This window comes from Pollachius pollachius (assembly GCF_949987615.1).
Source record: "Pollachius pollachius genome assembly, chromosome: 8".
Lineage (NCBI taxonomy): Eukaryota > Metazoa > Chordata > Actinopteri > Gadiformes > Gadidae > Pollachius > Pollachius pollachius.
The window spans coordinates 19739790-19760381 of record NC_136941.1 but is presented as its reverse complement, the minus strand read 5'-3'; the positions used below and the strand labels follow the sequence as shown (position 1 = coordinate 19760381).

Here is a 20592-nt window from a genome sequence, read left to right as displayed (position 1 = left end):
CCAGTACCATTTCTTCTGCTGTTTTTTAATATTTCTGTGAATAGGAGTACAGTACAATACGTTACATAATATCATATTGTAGGTGTTGAAATAAAGATTTGTTTGATTGTACCAACCGATAACAGGAACATAGAAAAGAACAGATGGGAAATGTGAGTGAGAACAAAGCACAGCTTTAATAACTTTGAATATTGAATCAACTCTTGGCAGCAGTCCATGGGGACAGTCCAGGTTTTTATTAAGTAGAATACATAAACATTATGAACAGAGAACGGCCAGAGCTGGGACACATGAACAAACTGTCAATACAGACCCCTGAAACACCAGAGCCTATTTAAAACAATGCATACAAAATATTGTGCTTTCAATGTATATGCTTTAAAAGGTGCAGCTTCAGGGAACACATCCTTCAGGACGGAGGCGACAGGGATCGTGGCTGGAGGAGGGAGGAAAGTCAACGTTGAAAGAAACACAGTGTTGATTTCATTCAATCATTTGGATGAAGTTATCATAATGGGAGAAGACCCATTTATTTATTCTCAAATGCACTTTGCCAGAGAAAACACACAGTCATGCTCACCTTAAAAAACAACTTGACCCCGGCTGGTTTGTTGAGGGCACTGCAGGGACAGACAAAGTCAACACATGTTTTTCACGCATCATAATCATCAAGATCCTTTTTAAAGGTTTTCTGAAAGGTGTGCATCGTTGTGATTACGGGAACTGCTCTTGCGGTGTCTCGCAGCAGTGGAGGGTCTCGTGTGTGTGTGTGTGTGTGTGTGTGCATGTCACACTTTCCGCCCACTCGCTCCCTTGCGTCCGGGATGCATGTGCTGTGCCTGCCGACTCATGGTAATGTGAAGAGTCTGGCCGACTGCATGTGAATGGTATGGAGTCATTTATAGAAACTAAGGCTGACATCACTCCCTAGCCCTCCCCACTTCCCCCCCACACACACTGGTCCCATGCCTTTTGCGTCCCATATAGGGCTGAGTTCTATAGGACCTTGACATACCCTGCGACCCCACCTTCCTAACACACAAACATGCACAAACACTCCCAAACACACACACACTCGTTCACACTGTGTTCCTGGGTCTGACACTGACAGGGAGGAACATCAGGTCAGGTCTGTAAAGTGATGACGTCACCTTGTTCCTGTGCAACCAACTCTAGAGAAGGACAGGAGGCTGCAGGTATGAAGGGACCAGGAGGGAAGTTTGCCAAGAAGGAGGTTCAGCAGAGAGCAATACAATAAAAAGCAATACGGAAAGGCTTTATTTCCCGTAATTTCTTTATCATTTAAAAATATCAACAAAATTAAAGTGGGCTTGGAATCACTCTATAACCTTCCCCCCCCTCTCTCTCTCTCTCTCTCTCTCTCTCTCTCTCGCTCTCTCGCTCTCTCTCTCTTACTCTCTGTCTCTGAGAGTATATTTATAATATAAGACATGTTATCTGATCTACGCATGTCAAGCTAACCACAGTGTTTTATGTGAACAACCTGGTTTGGCTTCCTATGCAAATCTTTGTCACACAGTCCCCAACACACGTTGCACTTCTCAACCTTCCCTCCACCTAAATTAACATACGTTGTTCTTGTGACTCAAACCTCAGCTCATGAATAATTATTATGGCGAGACCCCCAAAAAGCCCCCAGAAAAATAAAGGTTGAAGCTACAGCCTGGGATTCATTGAATAACTAATCAGTAAATAACTTCTAGTCTTGACAAAGAAGCAGTTCCTCTGTTCCTTACCTCTGGGGATGTGGGTGTCAGTTTATTCTTTCTCCTTGTCAGCCTCCGCAACAATGACCTCTGTTGGAGACAAATATAACCGTTTAACAACAGTAGCTATTTGAGATATACCCAAGATCTCTGCAACTGCGGGGTGCTTTATGCAACTATGCACCGCTTACATCACCGGTCTGTACATGTATAGATATATTCTATATTCAATGGTGTCATATGCTACATTGGCAATTTTAAAGAACATATCTTAATATCTTAAGATATGGATTCCTATTATCTAATATTTACAACTTTCTCTATGATAAATTTTCCAAACAATTATTTTCATGCCTTATTTGAAGCTATGCTATGTTTGCTCTCAGGTTTGCCCCGGAGATCCTCATCTACTGAAGACAATGGACTACAAATGGACTATTTATACAGTGCTTTTCCAACCAGTAGCCACTCAAAGCGCTTTACAATGTTGCCTAACATTCACCCAATCATGCACACATACACACACCGACGGCGGTGTCAGCCACGCAAGGCAACAGCCGGCCCGTCGGTAGCAGTTAGGGTGAGGTGTCAGAGACACCTTGACACTCAACTAGGAGGAGCTGGGGATCGAACCAGCAACCTTCCAGTTACCAGCCAACCCACTCTAACTCCTGAGCCACATGCCGCCCCACCATGGTCTCCTCCTCTGCATGCAGATACGTACGTTTGACCTCCAGCTTGCAGCTGACCGTGGCCGTTCCCTGCTCGTTCTTGGCTCTGCAGGTGTACACGCCCCCGTCGTAGGTGCAGGGCTTGCGGATCTCCAGGGAACACACGCCCTGGTTGGAGATCTGTCGGTACTTGGGGTCGTCGCCGATCACCATCTGGTTCTTCAGCCACTCCACCTTAGGCTGGGGGAGGGGAAATGCAGGGTGGGGAGGGAGAGGGGGAAGGGGGTGAGATTGATGGGGGAGGGAGAGGGGGAAGGGAGTGAGAGGGATGGGAGAGGGAGAGGGAGGTGGGGTCAAGAGGAAACAAGAGGATGTGGTGGATGAGTGTGGGTTTCTTTGGCTCCTGGTGGCTGGTGGCTCCTATTCATTCATTTATTCATCACCCATCTTGTACTTATTGGTGAATATGAAACCCATAGCAGCTACGTTGTGAATTTGGCTTTTTTCCCCCTACTGGTCGATAGAAAGATCCAGCGAGTTATCGGCGAATAAGTCCCGGACCTCGCTGCGGAAGGCAGCGCGGCCCTGCCTGTTAGCCGCGTGATGTCAGTATGGCTGCCGTTCATATCATCTCCCGGCCCCACCGGCTCGTCTTCCAGAGGCTCAGTGCTGACTGTTCTGAACCACAGGTCGACACGGAGAAACCCAAGCCCTCCTCCAGACCTGAGGAATGCCCGTCTCTCGGTGCCGGGGACATTCTCTCTTCCACGCATTGCCTTTTCTGGTGACGCTCCGCTGTGTTTTCAGTATCTCCAGATGGATCTGCTGACCCTGATGGACGGCAGGATTCAGCTTGCTGGGAGGCCACTTACCAGTTCCCAATGAGCACAAATCTGTAGAACACACTCCCTCAGCCACTCGTATGTAGTTAATAAAACGTAAAGCAGCGCTAAATAAGGTCAACTGGATCAGTAGACGTGGAGAAAGACTGAAGTGCTAAGCTGCTATACAGCTTATATTATAAATCACCATCAATGGTTCAATCGTTCAATAAGGGACACCGATGCAATGGGTCAACCAATATATTTATTCAGCTTGATTACTTTCTTCGACGCTAGCCGCTTCACCAGTCAGATTCCAGGTCTGGATTTTTATTTTGCCATTATTTGTTTATTTATTCAATGCTTATTTACTCCAACATAAAGGCTTTGTTACCGATTCGTCATTCGAATTCTAGCCATAATCATTTCTGGAGGAAAACACGTTGAAGGAATGTGAGTTGGTTCAGGTGGTAGTTTCTCTTTATTCTTAATATAGAGGTTGTGGGTGACTGGCGGCTATAAGGGAGCACTGCTATTTAACACTGAAACATCGTCACTTGGCCATCATTTAAACGATCTATACTATAAAACCTCGCAGAGATGTCTGAAAATACCCCTGAATGCTTACATTAATTTGCTTCTCTTGCCCTCTCTGCCAATGTAACTTTATTTTAGCCTCAATTAAGCTTACCAGCAGCCAACAGCCTTATAAAATGTTTATTATTAAAAATAATAATGATAATAATAATAACAATAAAAAATAGTAATAAAAATATAAAAATCTGAATAAGAAAGTAAAGACCTAAATGATTAGTGCATATCTCAGTGTGATAGTGTATTTAAAGTAGTAATAACTAAGTAGTAAATATGTCGGCCCCGTGCGCATTCAGTCTTCTTGAGGCCATGTGGCATCACGCCGGCCTTCACACTGACAGCTACACACATACATCTATCTGGAAATAGCTCACACTGTCTCATGCGTACATCACCACCTACCACCAGAGCACTCTATTCTTATCTCCCTATAGCTTTCTTCAACACTCCATTGACGCTATGAAATCTCCTACATATTTCTCATTTTTGTTGCCAATCTACACCTGTTCACTGCTTCTCTGTTCTCAGGAAGTGCAACAGAGCGAAGGAGTTTCAAGTTGTTTCAGAAAGAAAATACTGAAATAGATAAGGGATGCAGCCTCACTAGGACATCTTCTAAATGCAGCTGAATGTACAAATGTGTTATGTGTGAATGCAGCTGTGGTCCTGTGGGCACCCACACACACACACACACACACAGACACACACACACACACACACACACACACACACACACACACACACACAAACACTTACATTCTCTCTCTCATACACAGACACAGACAGACAGACAGACAGATACACACACACACACACACACACACACACACACACACACACACGATATGCAGAGTGGACGTACTAACATTGTATATATTAAGCCTCTGCTACAAAATAAGATTCACCCCTAGATGATCCAAAAAGCATGAGAGGGACTCAAGCCTCCACGGGCCGGAAACAGGTGACTGATTCATTTGAAAAGTGGTGTGCTACAGCACTCATCATATATTCACCAGCCACACACAAATTTTGAGGAGCGCCACAGCTGCCCTCGTAATCTGAATCCTGGTAGGCTTACAATTTACAGTTAGAACGCAACCCTCCAGCTCCCCCATAGACACACACACACACACACACACACACACACACACACACACACACACACATTAACATACCACAACACACCCCAATACTGTTAGGACTTCTCAGGGTTTATTAAGAGTCACATTGAGGAATGCTTGAGGGTCGTCCTCATCATCTCCACATTGAGATTCATCAGCTGTGTTACACGCACCAACAGACACACATACTCACACATACACTCCCTGCTCTTCTGAATACTGTGTTTCCACCCTCCACCCTGCCCTCCCAACCATACCGCGCCAACAAGGGGGTGTTAAGGAGGGGATGACCCAAAGAATCAGTGGTCAAGAGCGAAGAGCCACATGGAAATACCAGGACAAGACCCTTCTGTCCTGAAGCAGTTCTTAACGGCGGTGACATTAATACCTCATTTAGGATGGTAATAAATAAACTTTTATTGATACATTACACTCTTGGCAAACTAAATAAATTGCTTGGATGTTTCATATTTGCATTATTATTTTAGTATGATCTCATTGGTACATATAAATGCAATTCATTAAAATATATTTTATATTTGTGTGATAATTGTGTTGAATACTTGTGTATGGTATGTTAATAATCAATCGTTCTTTAGTCCATGGCCATATTTTTGAATACCAAATTGTATCTATATTTAAAACATTACGTCAACGATAATTGTTTAAAAAGCAATTAATAAGATTGATCTGAAGTTTCGTAGCAGAGTTGGCATCACAGAGACCAGCATACAGCTAGCATTTCATTAGAGCTTTCCCTCGACTCCCAGAGCTATGCTATGCTAAGCTGTGCATTGTTGGACCGTGTTCCAACCACTTACGGTAGGCTAACAGCACCATGTCTCTACAATCTCACTCCTGAATGCCACCCCATGTGTGCAGCGTGTCTGTCAGCAGCTACTTGACAGAGTATCCTATGGTGAAAAGACCATTGTCATCCCAGACGTTTAATCACAGAGTCCAGTGTTAGCTTGTTGCATAAACCTTCAAGTATTGGCGTACACAGTTGACTGTAGCTGTTAAAAACAGAATGCTGGGCTGTATTTTAATAAGTTAACATCAGCGTTGTTGATGTAAAGGTAATTTGCTTCCCTTTGTGTTTTTTGAGAATCCAAACAAGCTAATTCACCGAAAATGAAAAAATTGTTGGTCAATTTGAACGTACAACTCAAATGGATACACACGCATTTTACCATTTGTACCGTATTATGACACGTCATTATATGTGGGCTACCTTTGGTGATCCGAACAAGGTCATTAACTTTGTGCCCAAAGCAAATGAAAATGGAATTGACGTAAAATGTTAAAAAACTACATTGACTTGAACGTAAAAGGGATAGGTTAACAGACACCAACAAAAACACACACACACACACTTCACTGTTTGTACCGTATAATGACACCTTCATTATATGTGGGCCTACCTTTGGTGATCCGCGCACGGCACACAGCAGCTTGGTGGAGTAGCCCACGGTGGCGGCGCGGTCATTGAGAGGCGCCGTGAACTTGGGGGCTTCGTTGAAGTCGTGCTCTTTGAACTCCGGGGGCCGGTACACGATACCTGCCACACAAAGTCAACAGGAGAGAATGAGGACGGACAGGATGGGACCGGCCCACTGCAGACACACCTGCAACAATACTTCTGTTACAGTGGTGGGGAACCCAAAACCGGCTTCTTTGGTTTTAAACGTTGTAGTTTTCCCTAACTAACCCTTGTAGTCTTGTTTGATCATCAGCATAGTAGTCTACGCCCTTTTGTTCCTGTGACTAAAATAAGACCGTAATTAATAGAGAACGTGAGTCTAATCCTTTGTTTTTTTAAGTCTCTGCAAACCAGCTTGCGAACGTTCTGCTCTGCTCCGAACGCAGGGTTAGCATTATCCGTTAGCTGTTTGCGTTCTTTTCATGACATCCCAGTGCCTTTTTTCTGAGGCAATAGGACGTCACCACCAAGGGCCACTAGTGGCGAGGTGTGTGTGGACGTGTGGGATCCTGTGTTTGGCGCATTTCATATACATCATCATCCATTATACACTCCTACACAATGACTGTACTATAGATTTATCACAAAGTTGGGTTTGGCCATAGCCAAACATACCCCCCTCCTTCCTAGAAATTTTTAAATCTCAAAGTGTTTATATTTGAGCTGACTTTGGTTCACTTACACTTTGTAGCACAAGGAGCGCTAATTTCGCATAATATTTGTTGCGCGGACCAAAATAGAAACAGAATCATAATGTTTTAAACAGAGCACAACACACAGATCATGAATATAGCAGGGCTGTATTTGTTTGATATCTTCGGATAGGACGACATGTGAGGCGAAAAATCGAAAACATTGCTTCTGGTCTGTCCTGCTTTGGGTCTTCGTAGCCTCACCAACAGATAACCCAAGCTAATTCACGCAGTGACTCGACCAAGAACAATATATCCATCCAATACATTCGGGTCAATTCACAACTGATGACAACCGGGTTACCTATTTTCTGGATGGTTGCGATGTCGGCCGTCTCAACGCACTCCTCGCTGATGCCTACTTTGTTCTCAGAGTACACTCTGAAGGTGTAAGAGTTGCCCATGATGAGGTCCGAGATGGTGGCATTTAGCCTGTGGTAGTGCTCCATTACTGTGAACCAATCCTGAGCAGGGACAGGCAAGCAAACGGTGGGGAACGGTGTTAGATTAGCATAGCAAGATAGCATAGAAGGACATGTCATGCTGCATCACAACCATTGAGGAGACTGACTGCTGTCACGGTGACAGATCAGTTAGAGACATTTGGTGGTGTCTCTCTTTTATTAAGCATGTTATTGCGTGAGGTAGGCGAGGTTGTGAGGGTGTACGTCGAACCCAATAAAAATGTGTGCAGGACATGTTGTAACGGAAATCTTAGCATAACTAGCTATAATGCTAAATGTTCTAGCTCATCCTTTTACAATGTTTTAGCTTGAGACTGAACTACTTATGCACATTCAGGCAAACGGCCTAAATGAAGAAGTACAGACAAGAGGTTTGTAAACATTGGTTGAATGTGTGGCCGTGTCTGAGCGGCCTCACCCCGGTCTTCTTGTCGGCCTTCTGGATGGTGTAGCCGGTGATTTCCGTGTTGCCGTTGTCCTTGGGCGCCGTCCACTCCACCGCGGCGTTGAAGCCCCAGGTGTCCACCAGCTTCACACTTGCCGGAGGGCCGGGTTTCTCTGGAGGAAACACACACATACACATTTAGCAGCAGTCCACATTTCCAGTATGCACCCTTCTAATTCATTATTCTGTCTGTTGGGTGATGGCAACTCTGAACTTTTGTTGTCGAAGAATTATGATGTTAACTCTGCTGCTCTGGTCAAGAAAGAGAGAGGATGGGTGCACGATACATAGAGGCTGTACAAAGTGTTATTGTAAAGAATTTGAAACTCCTGCTACTGACATCATGAGGGTGTGATGTTACTGGGATTCCATCGATATGGCTTTCTTAGCATTATTGCCTATTCACCTTTAAATCTCAAAGGTACCAATTTTTGGTACCTTTGAGATTTTTTTTATTTTTTTTACCTCACACACACGTAGCTTACCCACGATCTGGAGGATGAGGGAGGCCTTGTCCTCGAAGCTGTCCACCTTGACGGTCATCTCGTAGACGCCGGAGTCGCCCCGGTTGCTGGTGCGTATGAACAAGATGCTGTCCTTGTCGCTGTTCCTGATGTTGGCCCTCTTGGAGTCCAAAGGCTCACCGTCCTTCAGCCAGGTGACCACCGGCTTGGGCTTACCCTGGGGGCACACCACACATCTTTATATGCCACTGTTATTTATGATAGCTAAGGACTATTGTTATTGTTAGTATACAGTTACACTAATGCAGCATAAATCATGCAGCAGAATGGCACTGAATGTTATCATATCATTATTTGGTCATCCGTGGGTTTTGTGGATGTAGGAATATGTGTGTATGTGTGTGTGTGTGTGTGTATGTATGTGAGTGAATGTGTGTGTGTGTGTGTGTGTGTCTGCGTGCATGTGCATGCACATGGGCATGTGTGAGTGTGTGTGTGTGTGAGAGATTTCGTGGTTGTGTGTGTGTGTAAGTGTATGCACGTGTGCATGTGTGTGTGCGTGTGTGTGTGTGTGTGTGTGTGTGTGTGTGTGTGTTAGTGTGCATGTGTGCTTACGTTGAAGGGAATGACCAGGTTGATCTGTGATCCGACGGTCCTCACGTGGCGAGTCCTGAGGCTGCGGGGCAGGCGGATCTTGGGGCGGTCTGGGAACACACGAGACCGACCCCGTTACACTTTAGACTTGGGGGGGAAAAAACCTTCCCATCGGCATGCCAATGTGTTATTACATTTAGACACCAAATGATTATGGTAGATGACATCACCTGAACTAATTTACACCAACTAACATTTAAACCATACTCATCCTATTACTTCATATATAGGAGCCCCATCTGGTAGCCTCATAACGCGCGCCCTCGCGTAGCAGCAGAAACGGGGCTAAGGTCTGTGTAATGTACACTTCAAACCCATATATATTTGGAGCTGGGCCATGCATGCTAAGAATGACAGGTCAATGAGTTCCTAAATAGACCGTGCAGCCGGAGCCAAAGCTCAATGTGACTTGTGCCTGTCGGACAGCAAGAAGCCTTCAACCCCGGGTACTATCCACACTACGTATATGGTAAATGGACTGTTCTTATACAGCGCGTTTCCAACCCGTGGCCGCTCAAAGCGATGTACAATATTGCCTAACTTTCACCCATTAATACCTCATTCACACATGACGACGGTGTCCACCATGCAACGAGACATTCAGCTCGTCAGGGGCAGTCAGGGTGAGGTGTCTCAACTCAGGGGCACCTCGACAATCCAGGGATCGAACTAGAAAACCGTCAGGTCAACCCGCTCTACCTGCTGAGCCACATGCGTCCCGTCAACTGGCTACCCAAACAATCGGGTTGGTAAGTAGAAAACAGGTGAGATGATGTGGTGATCAGAGGTGAAGGGGATAGAGGTGTGTGGGGATAACAGACTGAGGCGGAGCGTCTGGCGTGAGGCCATTCCATATGAAGCAAGGCAGCAGAAACCCAACACAGTGAAGAGCCCTCCAAAATAGCGCAGAGGATAAGAACATCTTGGACGCATGATGTCACATGTTCTCCGCTCCCCTCGCGTCGAGTACAAATTAAGGAGGATAACCACCCCCGAGCACTTTACATACATACATAGACCCCCAAGTGCAGGAGAGCCAATCACTTTGCAGGTTATATGCCGCTGGGATCCCCTAACCCTGTCGCTGCAGCAGCAGTAAATCTACCGTGAAGCTATTTTCCGTTACAAACAGGTGACTTTCCTTCATCTGGATCGTGGGATTTCCCACTCATCCCGTCACTTTCTCTCCCTGTTGCTGCTCCATATCTATCCTGTCCGTCACGGTGTCTTCTCTCTCCCGCCCGCCCTCATTCCTAACCTTTCTGTTTAGTCTCTCTGTCAGTGTATCCTCCTTATCCTCTCACGCCATTTATAAACCCTCTAATCACGCCACTCCGCGGGGGCAACAGGCCGTCGTTAAGGCATCACTCAGTCCGGGATGTGGTCTGGAACTCTCTCTCTCTCCCCCCCCCCCCCCCCCCCCCCCCCCCCCCCCCCCTAATCCCTGCTAATCAGTGTGTTTCTCTGCTATGGCCACAACACCCTCCCCCATGTGTGTACTGTTGACTTTGGACTGGCGTCTTATTTTTTAAGGGGTTGGCAGGGTTGGTTCATGTTCTTGGAGTGTGTGTGTGTGCACGTGTGTGTGTGCGTGTGCATGCGCGCATGCGTGAAATCGTGTCTGCCTGGTTTCTGCAGGATGTGAATGACACGCAGCTGAGTATAATCTCTGTAGGCCATTTCTAATCCATTCATTAGGCTCATGTTTCGCTCCCCTAGATTGAACCGCTGCTTCTGGTTACACAAGTGGAGGTTATTTGTTCCCGGGGGCTTGATCTCTCAACCCCAAACATTTGCCGTCCCTGTGGATGGACAGTCGAAGGTGGTGTGCGGCCCTGCCAAAGGTGGACCACTAGGACACACACGCAGAAGCCACAGTGCCAGGACTGGAATGGGACGCAGTGGCCCTTGGCTCAGCTGTATGGCAGCATGAATGTGATAAGGTGTGAGTACGAAGAGATGGGCAATCGTAGACCAGCTCCTCATACTCACACCTTGTAAGAACAGCCTCGACCAGCGTTGTACGCAACGAAGGGACGACGCTCTGTTGTCCCGTCGCTGAGGCCTACCCTCTTGACATTAGGAAATGAGTGTTGTGAAGCTGTCTACAAAGTATCTGTGGGAGGGCTGAGGTGATAAAAGGATATGGGAAGCATCAGAATGACCTATGTGCGCTATTAACACTGCCAAAAACAACCTGTGTTGACAGTTCCTTAGCATGGAGACACATAAAATGGAGGTATGGACAAGGGGAAACTTTGCTAGGACAAAGGCAAATATATATTTTTTGTAAATTGTCATAATATTATGATGATGTAATCATTTCTGGACCACCCAAGTATGATTAATGAATCCTTAATAATTGGTTTTTAAGATTGTAACTTTTTAAGACCTTCAAACATGCACCCATGAAATGAATGAAAGTGCGTTTGTGGGGTGAAGGTTATGGTTTTATAGGGAGTACAACAGCTGACTGATTAGGCTAACGTTGGGCAATACTTGCCTGACAGGCAATAAATCTACTGGCAGACCAGAGATTACCTCACACTGCAGTTGCCACATAATCCCAATTTCATGATCTGCCTGCTACGGTTTGGCCATGAACTCCTGTTTTACATTGAGACTTAACCACTCTAGTAATTTACTACTAGTATTATGTCCTGCTGTGTAGATTACATTTAAATGGATGATAATCACGAGACATTTGAATAAGTGGGAGATTTGAGAAGAGGTTGAAGCGGAGATGCAACGTGGTTGAAGGCACAGCCAAGACTACTTAACAGTTTTGCTGGGCACATCCCAGCAATACATATAAATTAAAGCTAATGAGAGGGCTTGTCAGCACCGATAGGATTGATGCCCATACAGCTGTGGGGTCCATCCCTGACATTGGCACAGAGAACCACCTTTACAGCCACGATGCAACATGAGCATTCATAAGATAGGTCCCACGTTAGGAAACCTTTGAGGAGACCATGACACACAACCGCCAAGGAAACCCCTTCTGCAGTTATTTTAATATCTGAACCAGTATGCATTTAAATCCTACCCTGCATCCATTGGAACTTCAAACAGCTGAAAATCAATGTGTTCTCAAAGAGGTTGCCTAATATATTTCTTCTTATATCATACAAAATTGTAATGTCATACAAATATCGCGATAGAGAGAGTGGATTTAGTGAATACAAAGTTCGACCATTGTTATGATTATGTTATTTCTTCGTAAACTATTGATAATCACCCAGCCTTCCCATAGCGTGTATGCTATCCGAACCTCCATCCATAGACCTATTTTTCATTTTATTTCAATGTATTTAATGTGGCGCAAACTCACCAACCACTTCCCGGATGGGCACAGACTCGTCCAGGGCACAGGCCTCGCTGGGGCCGCCGGCGTTCACAGCCACCACGCGCACGTTCAGCCGGTCGCCGGGGGTCAGGTCCTTGATGCACAAGCGGTTGGCCGTGGTTAGCTCGCTGTTAGCCACAACCCAGTCAGTACCTGTACAGAGGACAACATACCAGTTACGCATGGCTGGTGTAGCAATATGGGCTAAAAGCATTTAACATTAACAAAATCATCATAAGAAAATTCAAAGTCTATAATCTGATTCCCACATATGAAGAAAAGCATCTTTGGTTAGCAGGGATACAGTCGTTGTTATAGTCGTTTTTTCCCTCAACCCACTCGTAAACAAACACTAATCAGAACACGTGGTGTGTTTTATTGCCTGATGACATAAGTTTACAACCGAATTGCCCATAAGGGGTTCTGGCGAGCGGAGGGGAAACCTAAGCGCTGCCGTCACCCGAGAAGGCGTTGGGTTCTAAAAGCAGCGTCGAAGGGATACGGTGACAGGGGGCAGAACGCTGTGGGCCCTATACGGCCTGGGCCGGGCAACAAGTCAATCTGCCCTCTAGACACCCTGGGGACAGGTGCAGCCCTGCTCACACACACACACACACATACACACACACACACACACACACACACACACACACACACACACACGCACACACACACACACACACACACACACACACACACACACAGACATCGTGACCACTGACTTGCGTCCAACACCTACTTCCTTCCTTGCTGTACTCCACGGTGTATCCGTCCAGACCGGAGTCTCCGATGGTTTCTGGGGCTCTCCACTTGACTGTGAGGGTGGTGTCGTTCACATCCTCCACCGCTAGGCTCAGAGGGGCACTGGTAGGGACTGGTGAGGAATATAGTATGATCAGAGGTTGTTCTTCACAAACAAGACAAAAAACATGTATTCATCTTCTGAATAGATTCAGGGCATCATGGATCTTATGCAAAGGATCGAATAAGAACATATGAAATATGAAATACATATATACATTATTATGGGGGTATTATGACATAAGACCCCCCTTATGACATTAAGGGGGAGGGGTGTTACCTGCAGGAGGAGGAGGTGTAGGGGCCTTGGGGGGTTCCTCAACTTCAACTGGAGCGGCTTCAACTGGAGCTGCTTCACCTGCAGCTGCCTCAGCTGGAGCGGCATCACCTGGAAGCAAGCTAGTCAATACATGCTTTGTCATAATCGCACGCACAACATCTACAGGATCGCATATAGGTCGCCAACCGCAACTGTAACCATATTAGTACCAGAATGTTAGAAACCAGATTCATTTCAAATATTGTAGTGCTTTGATTCCAAACCACCATTGGCGTAGAGACCGTTTACGTTATTTTCTCCAAAGAATTTCGATAGAAGCCCTTTTTTCTGAAGCTTGAATTACATTGGGGGCCAAGCATGCCAATGTGAGCCTCCTTTATCTTAAGCCTAGCTCAGTAGTTGGTCTGTGGTTCAAGAGGGGTGGCTGAGGGGTTTCAGCTCAATCCTTTACCGCCCGCTGGAGCGTCAGCGGCCGGAGCGACAGATGCCGGAGCGTCTGTAACAGCAGCGGGTTCAGCACCGGGTTCTGTGGCAGCAGCGGGTTCTGCGGCGGCTTCCTCAGCAGCGGGTGCGTCGGCAGCAGCTAGCGTTGAGTCGAGGCCGTTAGAGATGCACATGACTTGAAGTCACATTGTGACATCGCAGCATGCAAGCAGGTCAGGAATTCACTGCCGCTACGGTCTCAGCTGCAGGAGCGTAAGCAGCAGACAAGCAGCTTGTTGAGGCCGTTTACAACATCTATTCATCTTCTGAGCAGTCCTGGCCATATTCAGGTGTCAGAAATAGACCGCTGGGCACCAGACCACCCATCTGAATGTCAAGCAACATGCCAAGCAACATGTTGAAACACTAATAAATAAATAGTTGTGTGGGAGACAAATAGGTGTGTGTGTGTGTTTGTGTGTCTTTGTGAGTGTGTGTGTGTTTTATAGGATGTGTGTCTAAGTATATTGCATGTGTGGGTGTGTGTGTGTGCTTGTATGTATGTGTGTTTGTGTGTGCCATTGTGTGTTACTGTGTCTGTGTGTGTGTGTGTGTGTGTGTGTGTGTGTGTGTGTGTGTGTGTGTGTGTGTGTGTGTGTGTGTGTGTGTGTGTGATACGAGCAGTAACGGTTCATACACAATGTGTGTCCGTCTGTGGAGACAGAAACACATTGAGGTTAGTTGAGCCTCTTGAGTGACACCCACGGTGAATCAAGGAGTGTGTGAGTGACACAAACAGCGTTTAACAAGGTCCCATCGTAGAGGCAGAATAGCAACAACTATGTAGGTGAAGGATGGTGGATCATCGAACGCTGAAACCACTGATAGACTTGTGATGAACGACGAGAGCAGAGGGATGGCTGCCAAGAGGAACATTAAGAGAGGACCGTATGACCGGTATTGCAGTAGTTTCATTAAACTTTAAGAGTCAGCAATTGATCCAAACTGTAGCCATAATAACTCACCAAAGCAACACGTGTGTTTTCCATCTCTCAACCAAGTTATATTTCAGTCGCAAGAAATTACCTTTGAACACGGACTTCATGGTGTCTAGGCGAGATGGTGCCCTAGCAACAGGGACATGAACCCATGCTATTGGCACCTCCAAGCTTGACGGGGTAACTGGTGTTAAAAACCGTTAACACTATCTTTTATACCGTGGGGGGGAACATGACCACAATTTCTCCAAGGCGGACAACAAGGAAATTATCTTCCCAAATTGTGCCTTTTTAACTCTAAAAACAGTCATAGTTCGTTACAAATATTTGATGAAGTCTGGTCTTTTTCGGGTACATCTGCATGGCATGCAAAAGAAGTCTAATACACATTATCTTGAATGGGTCAACATTAAATCAAGGCAACTGCTGTAAAGGGTAGTCAATACAGTGAAAGATGATATTCACATAGCTCTTCCATTTAGTTCAACGAACACAATGCTGACAAGGTGTCAGGCTCTGATATGTAAATAGTCTAAAAGTATTAAATCAAAATAAACAATTAGATTGTCTACCAGATATCTGAAAAGAGAGAGATTAATGAAGGGGAAAGTATTCTAACTACAAATGTATGGCTTCAGCAACTGGCTGACAACAGGCTTTTGGCAGTGAGTAATTTGAGCTGGAGGTGTCAATTTAAAAGCCACCCCATATGCCAACCTGACATTGAACTGTGATTGATTCTTTAATCATCCCAAAGAAGCTCTAATTAATTTATCTGAGGCCTATTTAGCAAATCAGCATTAACTATTGACCACATCCAAGAACATATTTTTCAAAGATCCCTCCTGCGCTTTTAAGGTTGATCTCCATTCGTAAGGTGCCTCCATGGACAATAACTTGCGAGTTCAGACCGAGGGACTGGTGATAAACCAGTAAAACTACCTTCCGCAGCGGGGGCAGCCTCAGCTGGAGCGGCGGCGTCTGCCTCGGCCGGTGCAGCCTCGGCGGGCGCAGCTTCGGCAGGTACAGCCTCAGCCTCCGCGGGCGCAGCCTCTACCGGGGCATCAGCAGGTGGGGCCTCTGGGGCGGGCTCCGCGGCCGGTTCAGCCGCCTTCTCGGCAGCCTTCTTCTCCGGGGACTTTTTGATTGGTGCTGGCTTGGCTGGCATCGTGCTTGGTACCCTGGGGGGACGGCCAGTCAACTGGAATAACGACCCAGCAAGGACGTTATGTTCTATATATAAGAAGCGTGCCGGGCAAGGCTCCGCCTTTTCCACACAGTCAGACGTTTGGGAACCTCCTCTGGTCCCCGAATCCGTACCCTCCGGTCCATCATCTAAAATATCCTCACAGTTGAGCGACACAGGTTATGGAGAGAACATTTGCATCGACAATGCATGAGATTTGGCGCCACCTATTGGGGGACTTTAAATAGGTCTGACATAATCAAAACACAAAGCACATTGATGTGAAAATTGGCATGAATTTATTGAGTGTCCACGGAGCAATGTTAGACATATGGGATCCATGAGGTTATAGAAACATGCCGTGAAGCCACGCCGGGCCCCCAGCCACCCAAGTGCGTCTTCTCATTAGAGGAGGAAGAAAAACCAAAACAAGAAAACAACAAGTAGACTGTCTTTCTCTTGACACTCTGGGGCATAGATCTCTATTCTTTAGTAGTGATTGTTGTCGCAGACAAGCTGATTATTTACAGTGTTTACATTAGTCGATGCTCTGTACAAAAAGAGAAGGAATGCTTTACAAAGAATTGCATAAGGGAAACACAAATTAACAAAGACATAAGAACTCTTATAAAACAACATTGAAACCGTAATATTCTGTGATTTAAAAACAAAAACAAAAAACCTCCCTAACCCTTGGGTCAAAAAGGTAGGTCCAATTAAGCAATTCACTTTGGGAACACACATGCATCATCATCATCATCATCAACATCTCACTTATAGCTTCCGATCTGGTTACAAAACTTCCTCTTCTAGGTAGGCTGATAAACACCACACTTTCATACTGATATTCAGAACATGCTTGTTGTTTGTCTTGTTTCTTTTGCGGTCCAACGTTATGAGATGACACATTCTGGTAAACGTTTTTTTTCAACAGGGGTCCAGTGACACACAATACTTGGTTCTCTCTCTGCACAACATCGTCTATCATGAGACCAACATCATCTCCACCACCACCTCTATCACTTCTAGCCACATGTTTAAACATCCCTCACGTCCACCCCGGTTCTCTGTAGACCTTAATGTGAGGCTGTGTGTGTGGCATCCTTAAAGTGACATCAGGGAGAGAGAGAAAGAGAGACAAGAGAGAGAGAGAAGAGAGATGGGGGGGGGGGCTTCAGAGGAAGACATGTCGAGTGACTTCCTCTCAGACGAGGCCTGCGGCAATAAAGCTAAGCAGCCAGTGACGGATGAACAAGAAGTCATATTATAGGCACAGATAGTCTGAGGCAGCAACAATAGCAGCAGATGGCGACCCAATGCTAGCACCCTGTTTCTGTTAGGTTATGAGAAGGTATGTGGGGTTGTCCAGAGCTGCACATAGCTCTCTGAGGTACTCAGCCAGGGCTTAGGGGTCACCAGCTGGACGTAAGAATCAACCTCTTTTATTTTGACAGGGTGATTCCTATACTGTTGTCCCAGTGTGGAGCGATCTGTAACAGTACGTTCACATGTCAGCCTACCACGCCGTCCACAGGGGAGACTAAAACAAAGTGTGTGCATAGAGTGCCGTGCAGGCAGACAGTCACCCACCGGGGAGTGAGATTAAGCCATTCACTCTAGTTTGATGCTCAAAAACACAAAGGAAGAAACATATTACAGGAGTTGAGAGTGTAAAACATTATGTAAAATGACCATAAAGTGAAGTAGCAAAGAAACAATATTGTCTGATCATTTTCAGAAACAACCTTAAAACCGATGTGTGGAGGAGGGATGATAGTAAGTGTATACAAATCAGTGAGGGGGATGCAGTATAAAACCTTTTAAAAAAGAACTCAAGAATTAAGGGCTCTACCCTCGCTATTTATCAGGCAAAGATTTATCTAAAAATCTGACATAAGGTATAGGATGTATATGAGCTTAGCCGTTGGTGTGTGTGTGTGTTAACATTATGCTGCTGTGCAGCGTTGAGTCCAAGACATTAAAATGCTTCCAGAGCCGTAGATCGTCTCAATAGGAATGTTTACTACCACCAGTATAACCTTGGCAGTTTCGCTGGAAGTGATGAATATGTGCCTGTTCATATCATATTATACTCTTGGACCACACTATCACTGACCTACTGAGTCGACTGATGAATGATGTCATCTTAACCTTAAAAATTGTGTTCAGTTTCACTCATGCATGTTCATTCCTATAAGTACTTGCAAATTCAAACCTCGATATCCAATGCACAAATTATGCAACTATAATTAATTGGCACATTGGCACAATAAAAATAATCGAATCGTCTCAAGGCTATATTAAAGTCATGTGAGGGTGTGTGTGTGTGGTGTTTTATAGGCACCTTTAATAAGAAGGAAATGCGCCAGAGCACTGAGGGAGCACTTGGTAAACACTGCCCTCTAAAGGATAGAAGAGGTACTACAAAGTTTGGCCATTCTGATAGTCCCAATTGAGTCACAGTCACTAGCACAGCTAGGTCAAATTGAATAGAAAATAAAGTGCATTTTGGCTGTCAACCAAATAAGTCTTTGTTAAGGGTTTTTGAATGTTGTCACAATTATATACTTATTACAATTTTTATGGTTAATTGCTTGGTCTAATTTGTTTGACTTGAGTACAATTAAGCCAGTGCCAATTTGTTTGGGCAGTAAGAATAGATCTAGAATGCATCAGATAAACTAAATTGGGTGTCATATTACTCTGGCTACTATGCAGGGATATACTTTAAAGGACCCAAGACAAAAACCAGACACGTCAATACATTTCCCGACATACGATAGAGATACTAGAGAGCAATTTTATAGTTTTTCTCCGATGTTGTTATAGAATGGCAGCCCATAACTGTTGCAGATAATCGTTTGCTTCTTAGGTCATTTAAGCGTAGTACTGCGAGTTCACACGTGTTCATGAACCAACAGCGAGTTCCTCGTCAAGGCTTTCTCAAAGTTCATATTTGGATTGCACCCTGTGTTGCTTCGCTCAAGAGTTTTTGCCGTATATCTAAGGAAAGTCTGGGACCACACTGTGGTCCCAGACTGACAATACTTCACAGTGTGAAGTAGTGACCACACTACTTCACAGTGTGGTCTGGAAGCTGGGGTCCAGGGTGCAGTCCCGTTCTGGAGACTCAATGAAGTTGGCTGACTCCTGGAGCTTCAGCAGCATGGCCATCTGGTAAGCAGGGGGAGACAGAGAGCAAGAACAAATTCAGTCATAGCCAAGGACAAACTCAAGCTTAAATATTTTGCACATTATTCTAGCGTCTATTTTACTTTTCAGCTTTTATGTTTAAAGACAAATATGGCTAGATGTTTAATGGTGTATTTATTAACTATCGATTTAGGTTTAATGGTTAACTTTTAAAGGTTAAATGGGCACAAACATATCAGAACCTGAAGCCTGATGCTAAACCTGATTCTCGCCCTCCCATCTCGACCCCATATGAAGCCAGTCTCACCAATGGGTCGGACTCTAGCGTGCTGGGGGGAGGTGTTTCCTTTGGGGGCCTCTTCTCCTCTGTGGATGGGCCCACGGTAGGGGGAGGTAGATGGAAGAGTCTAGACTGGTCCTGCTGGGCGTTGGGCCAGGGCAGAGTCCCTCTCACCCAGTCCACAGGGTCCTCCCACACAGCCTTCTGACCATGAACCTGGAGGGAGACAACGGAGGGGAATGTACATGTTAGAGCAACAAAACTTATGAACACAATATCAGCACTGTTCATCAGTCTGAAGCGGAATGACTGCGTTAAGGACCTTTTATGAGTGGGTCTATGTTAGTCTTTTGTTTGTGCTTGTGTGCGTTTTTGTGTGTGTGTGTGTGTGTGTGCGTGCGTGCGTGCGTGTGTGCACCTTGCTGCCGTCCCTAGCCCCCTCCTGCAGGTACGGTATGATGGACTGGTTCCAGAGGTCGATGAACCACGGCCTGAACTCTGCGACCGTCACTGGGCACGAGAGGAAGAAGCAAGGACCTGGGCAAGGGAACAATACACCGTAAGTAACACCAAGATTGTCTACTGATTCATATCCCACCACCATCACCACCACCCTCATCATCACTACCACCACCACCATCATCATCACTACCACCACCACCATCATCATCACTACCACCACCATCATCATCACTACCACCACCACCATCATCGTCACTACCACCACCACCATCATCATCATCATCAGCAACACCACCATGATAATACCAGTCACCGTGATCACTGCCATCCTCACCATCCCCTTCATTACAACCATCGTAATCCTTACACCAACATCACCACCATCACAAACATCACCACCACCACCACAGTTTTCATAACCACCACCTCCACCACCACCATCATCATCACCACCACATCATCAACATTTACAACGCCACATTTTGTCAACATCATCATCATCATCATTGTTATCACCATCAAAA

General features: G+C 45.6%; 2 protein-coding genes across 5 annotated transcripts in view; both read right to left on the bottom strand.

Annotated features, from left to right (window-relative positions):
• Positions 1-338: 338 nt before the first annotated feature.
• On the bottom strand, positions 339-16155 carry LOC307079958 (myosin-binding protein H-like; the record flags this gene model as incomplete). Its single annotated transcript, XM_079742496.1, has 14 exons — positions 339-436; positions 581-620; positions 1758-1817; positions 2452-2638; positions 6359-6495; positions 7414-7573; positions 7992-8131; positions 8504-8699; positions 9098-9186; positions 12471-12638; positions 13225-13359; positions 13567-13674; positions 14018-14149; positions 15930-16155. The coding sequence occupies 12 exons, from the start codon at positions 16153-16155 to the stop codon at positions 1780-1782; spliced, it is 1716 nt and encodes a 571-aa protein (XP_079598622.1). The 3' UTR covers positions 339-436; positions 581-620; positions 1758-1779.
• A 305-nt stretch (positions 16156-16460) lies between these two features.
• The window catches only part of LOC307079508 (neuron navigator 1-like), a 37046-nt gene continuing 32914 nt past the window's right edge, over positions 16461-20592 (bottom strand). For all 4 annotated transcript variants that reach the window (XM_079741879.1, XM_079741880.1, XM_079741881.1 and 1 more), the window contains exons 24-26: positions 20025-20143; positions 19634-19822; positions 16461-19347 (exon numbers count right to left, since the gene is read on the bottom strand). In XM_079741879.1, coding sequence (XP_079598005.1) covers positions 19252-19347; positions 19634-19822; positions 20025-20143 — 404 coding nt within the window. In that variant the 3' untranslated portion in view covers positions 16461-19251. The remainder of the gene's footprint in view (positions 19348-19633; positions 19823-20024; positions 20144-20592) is intronic.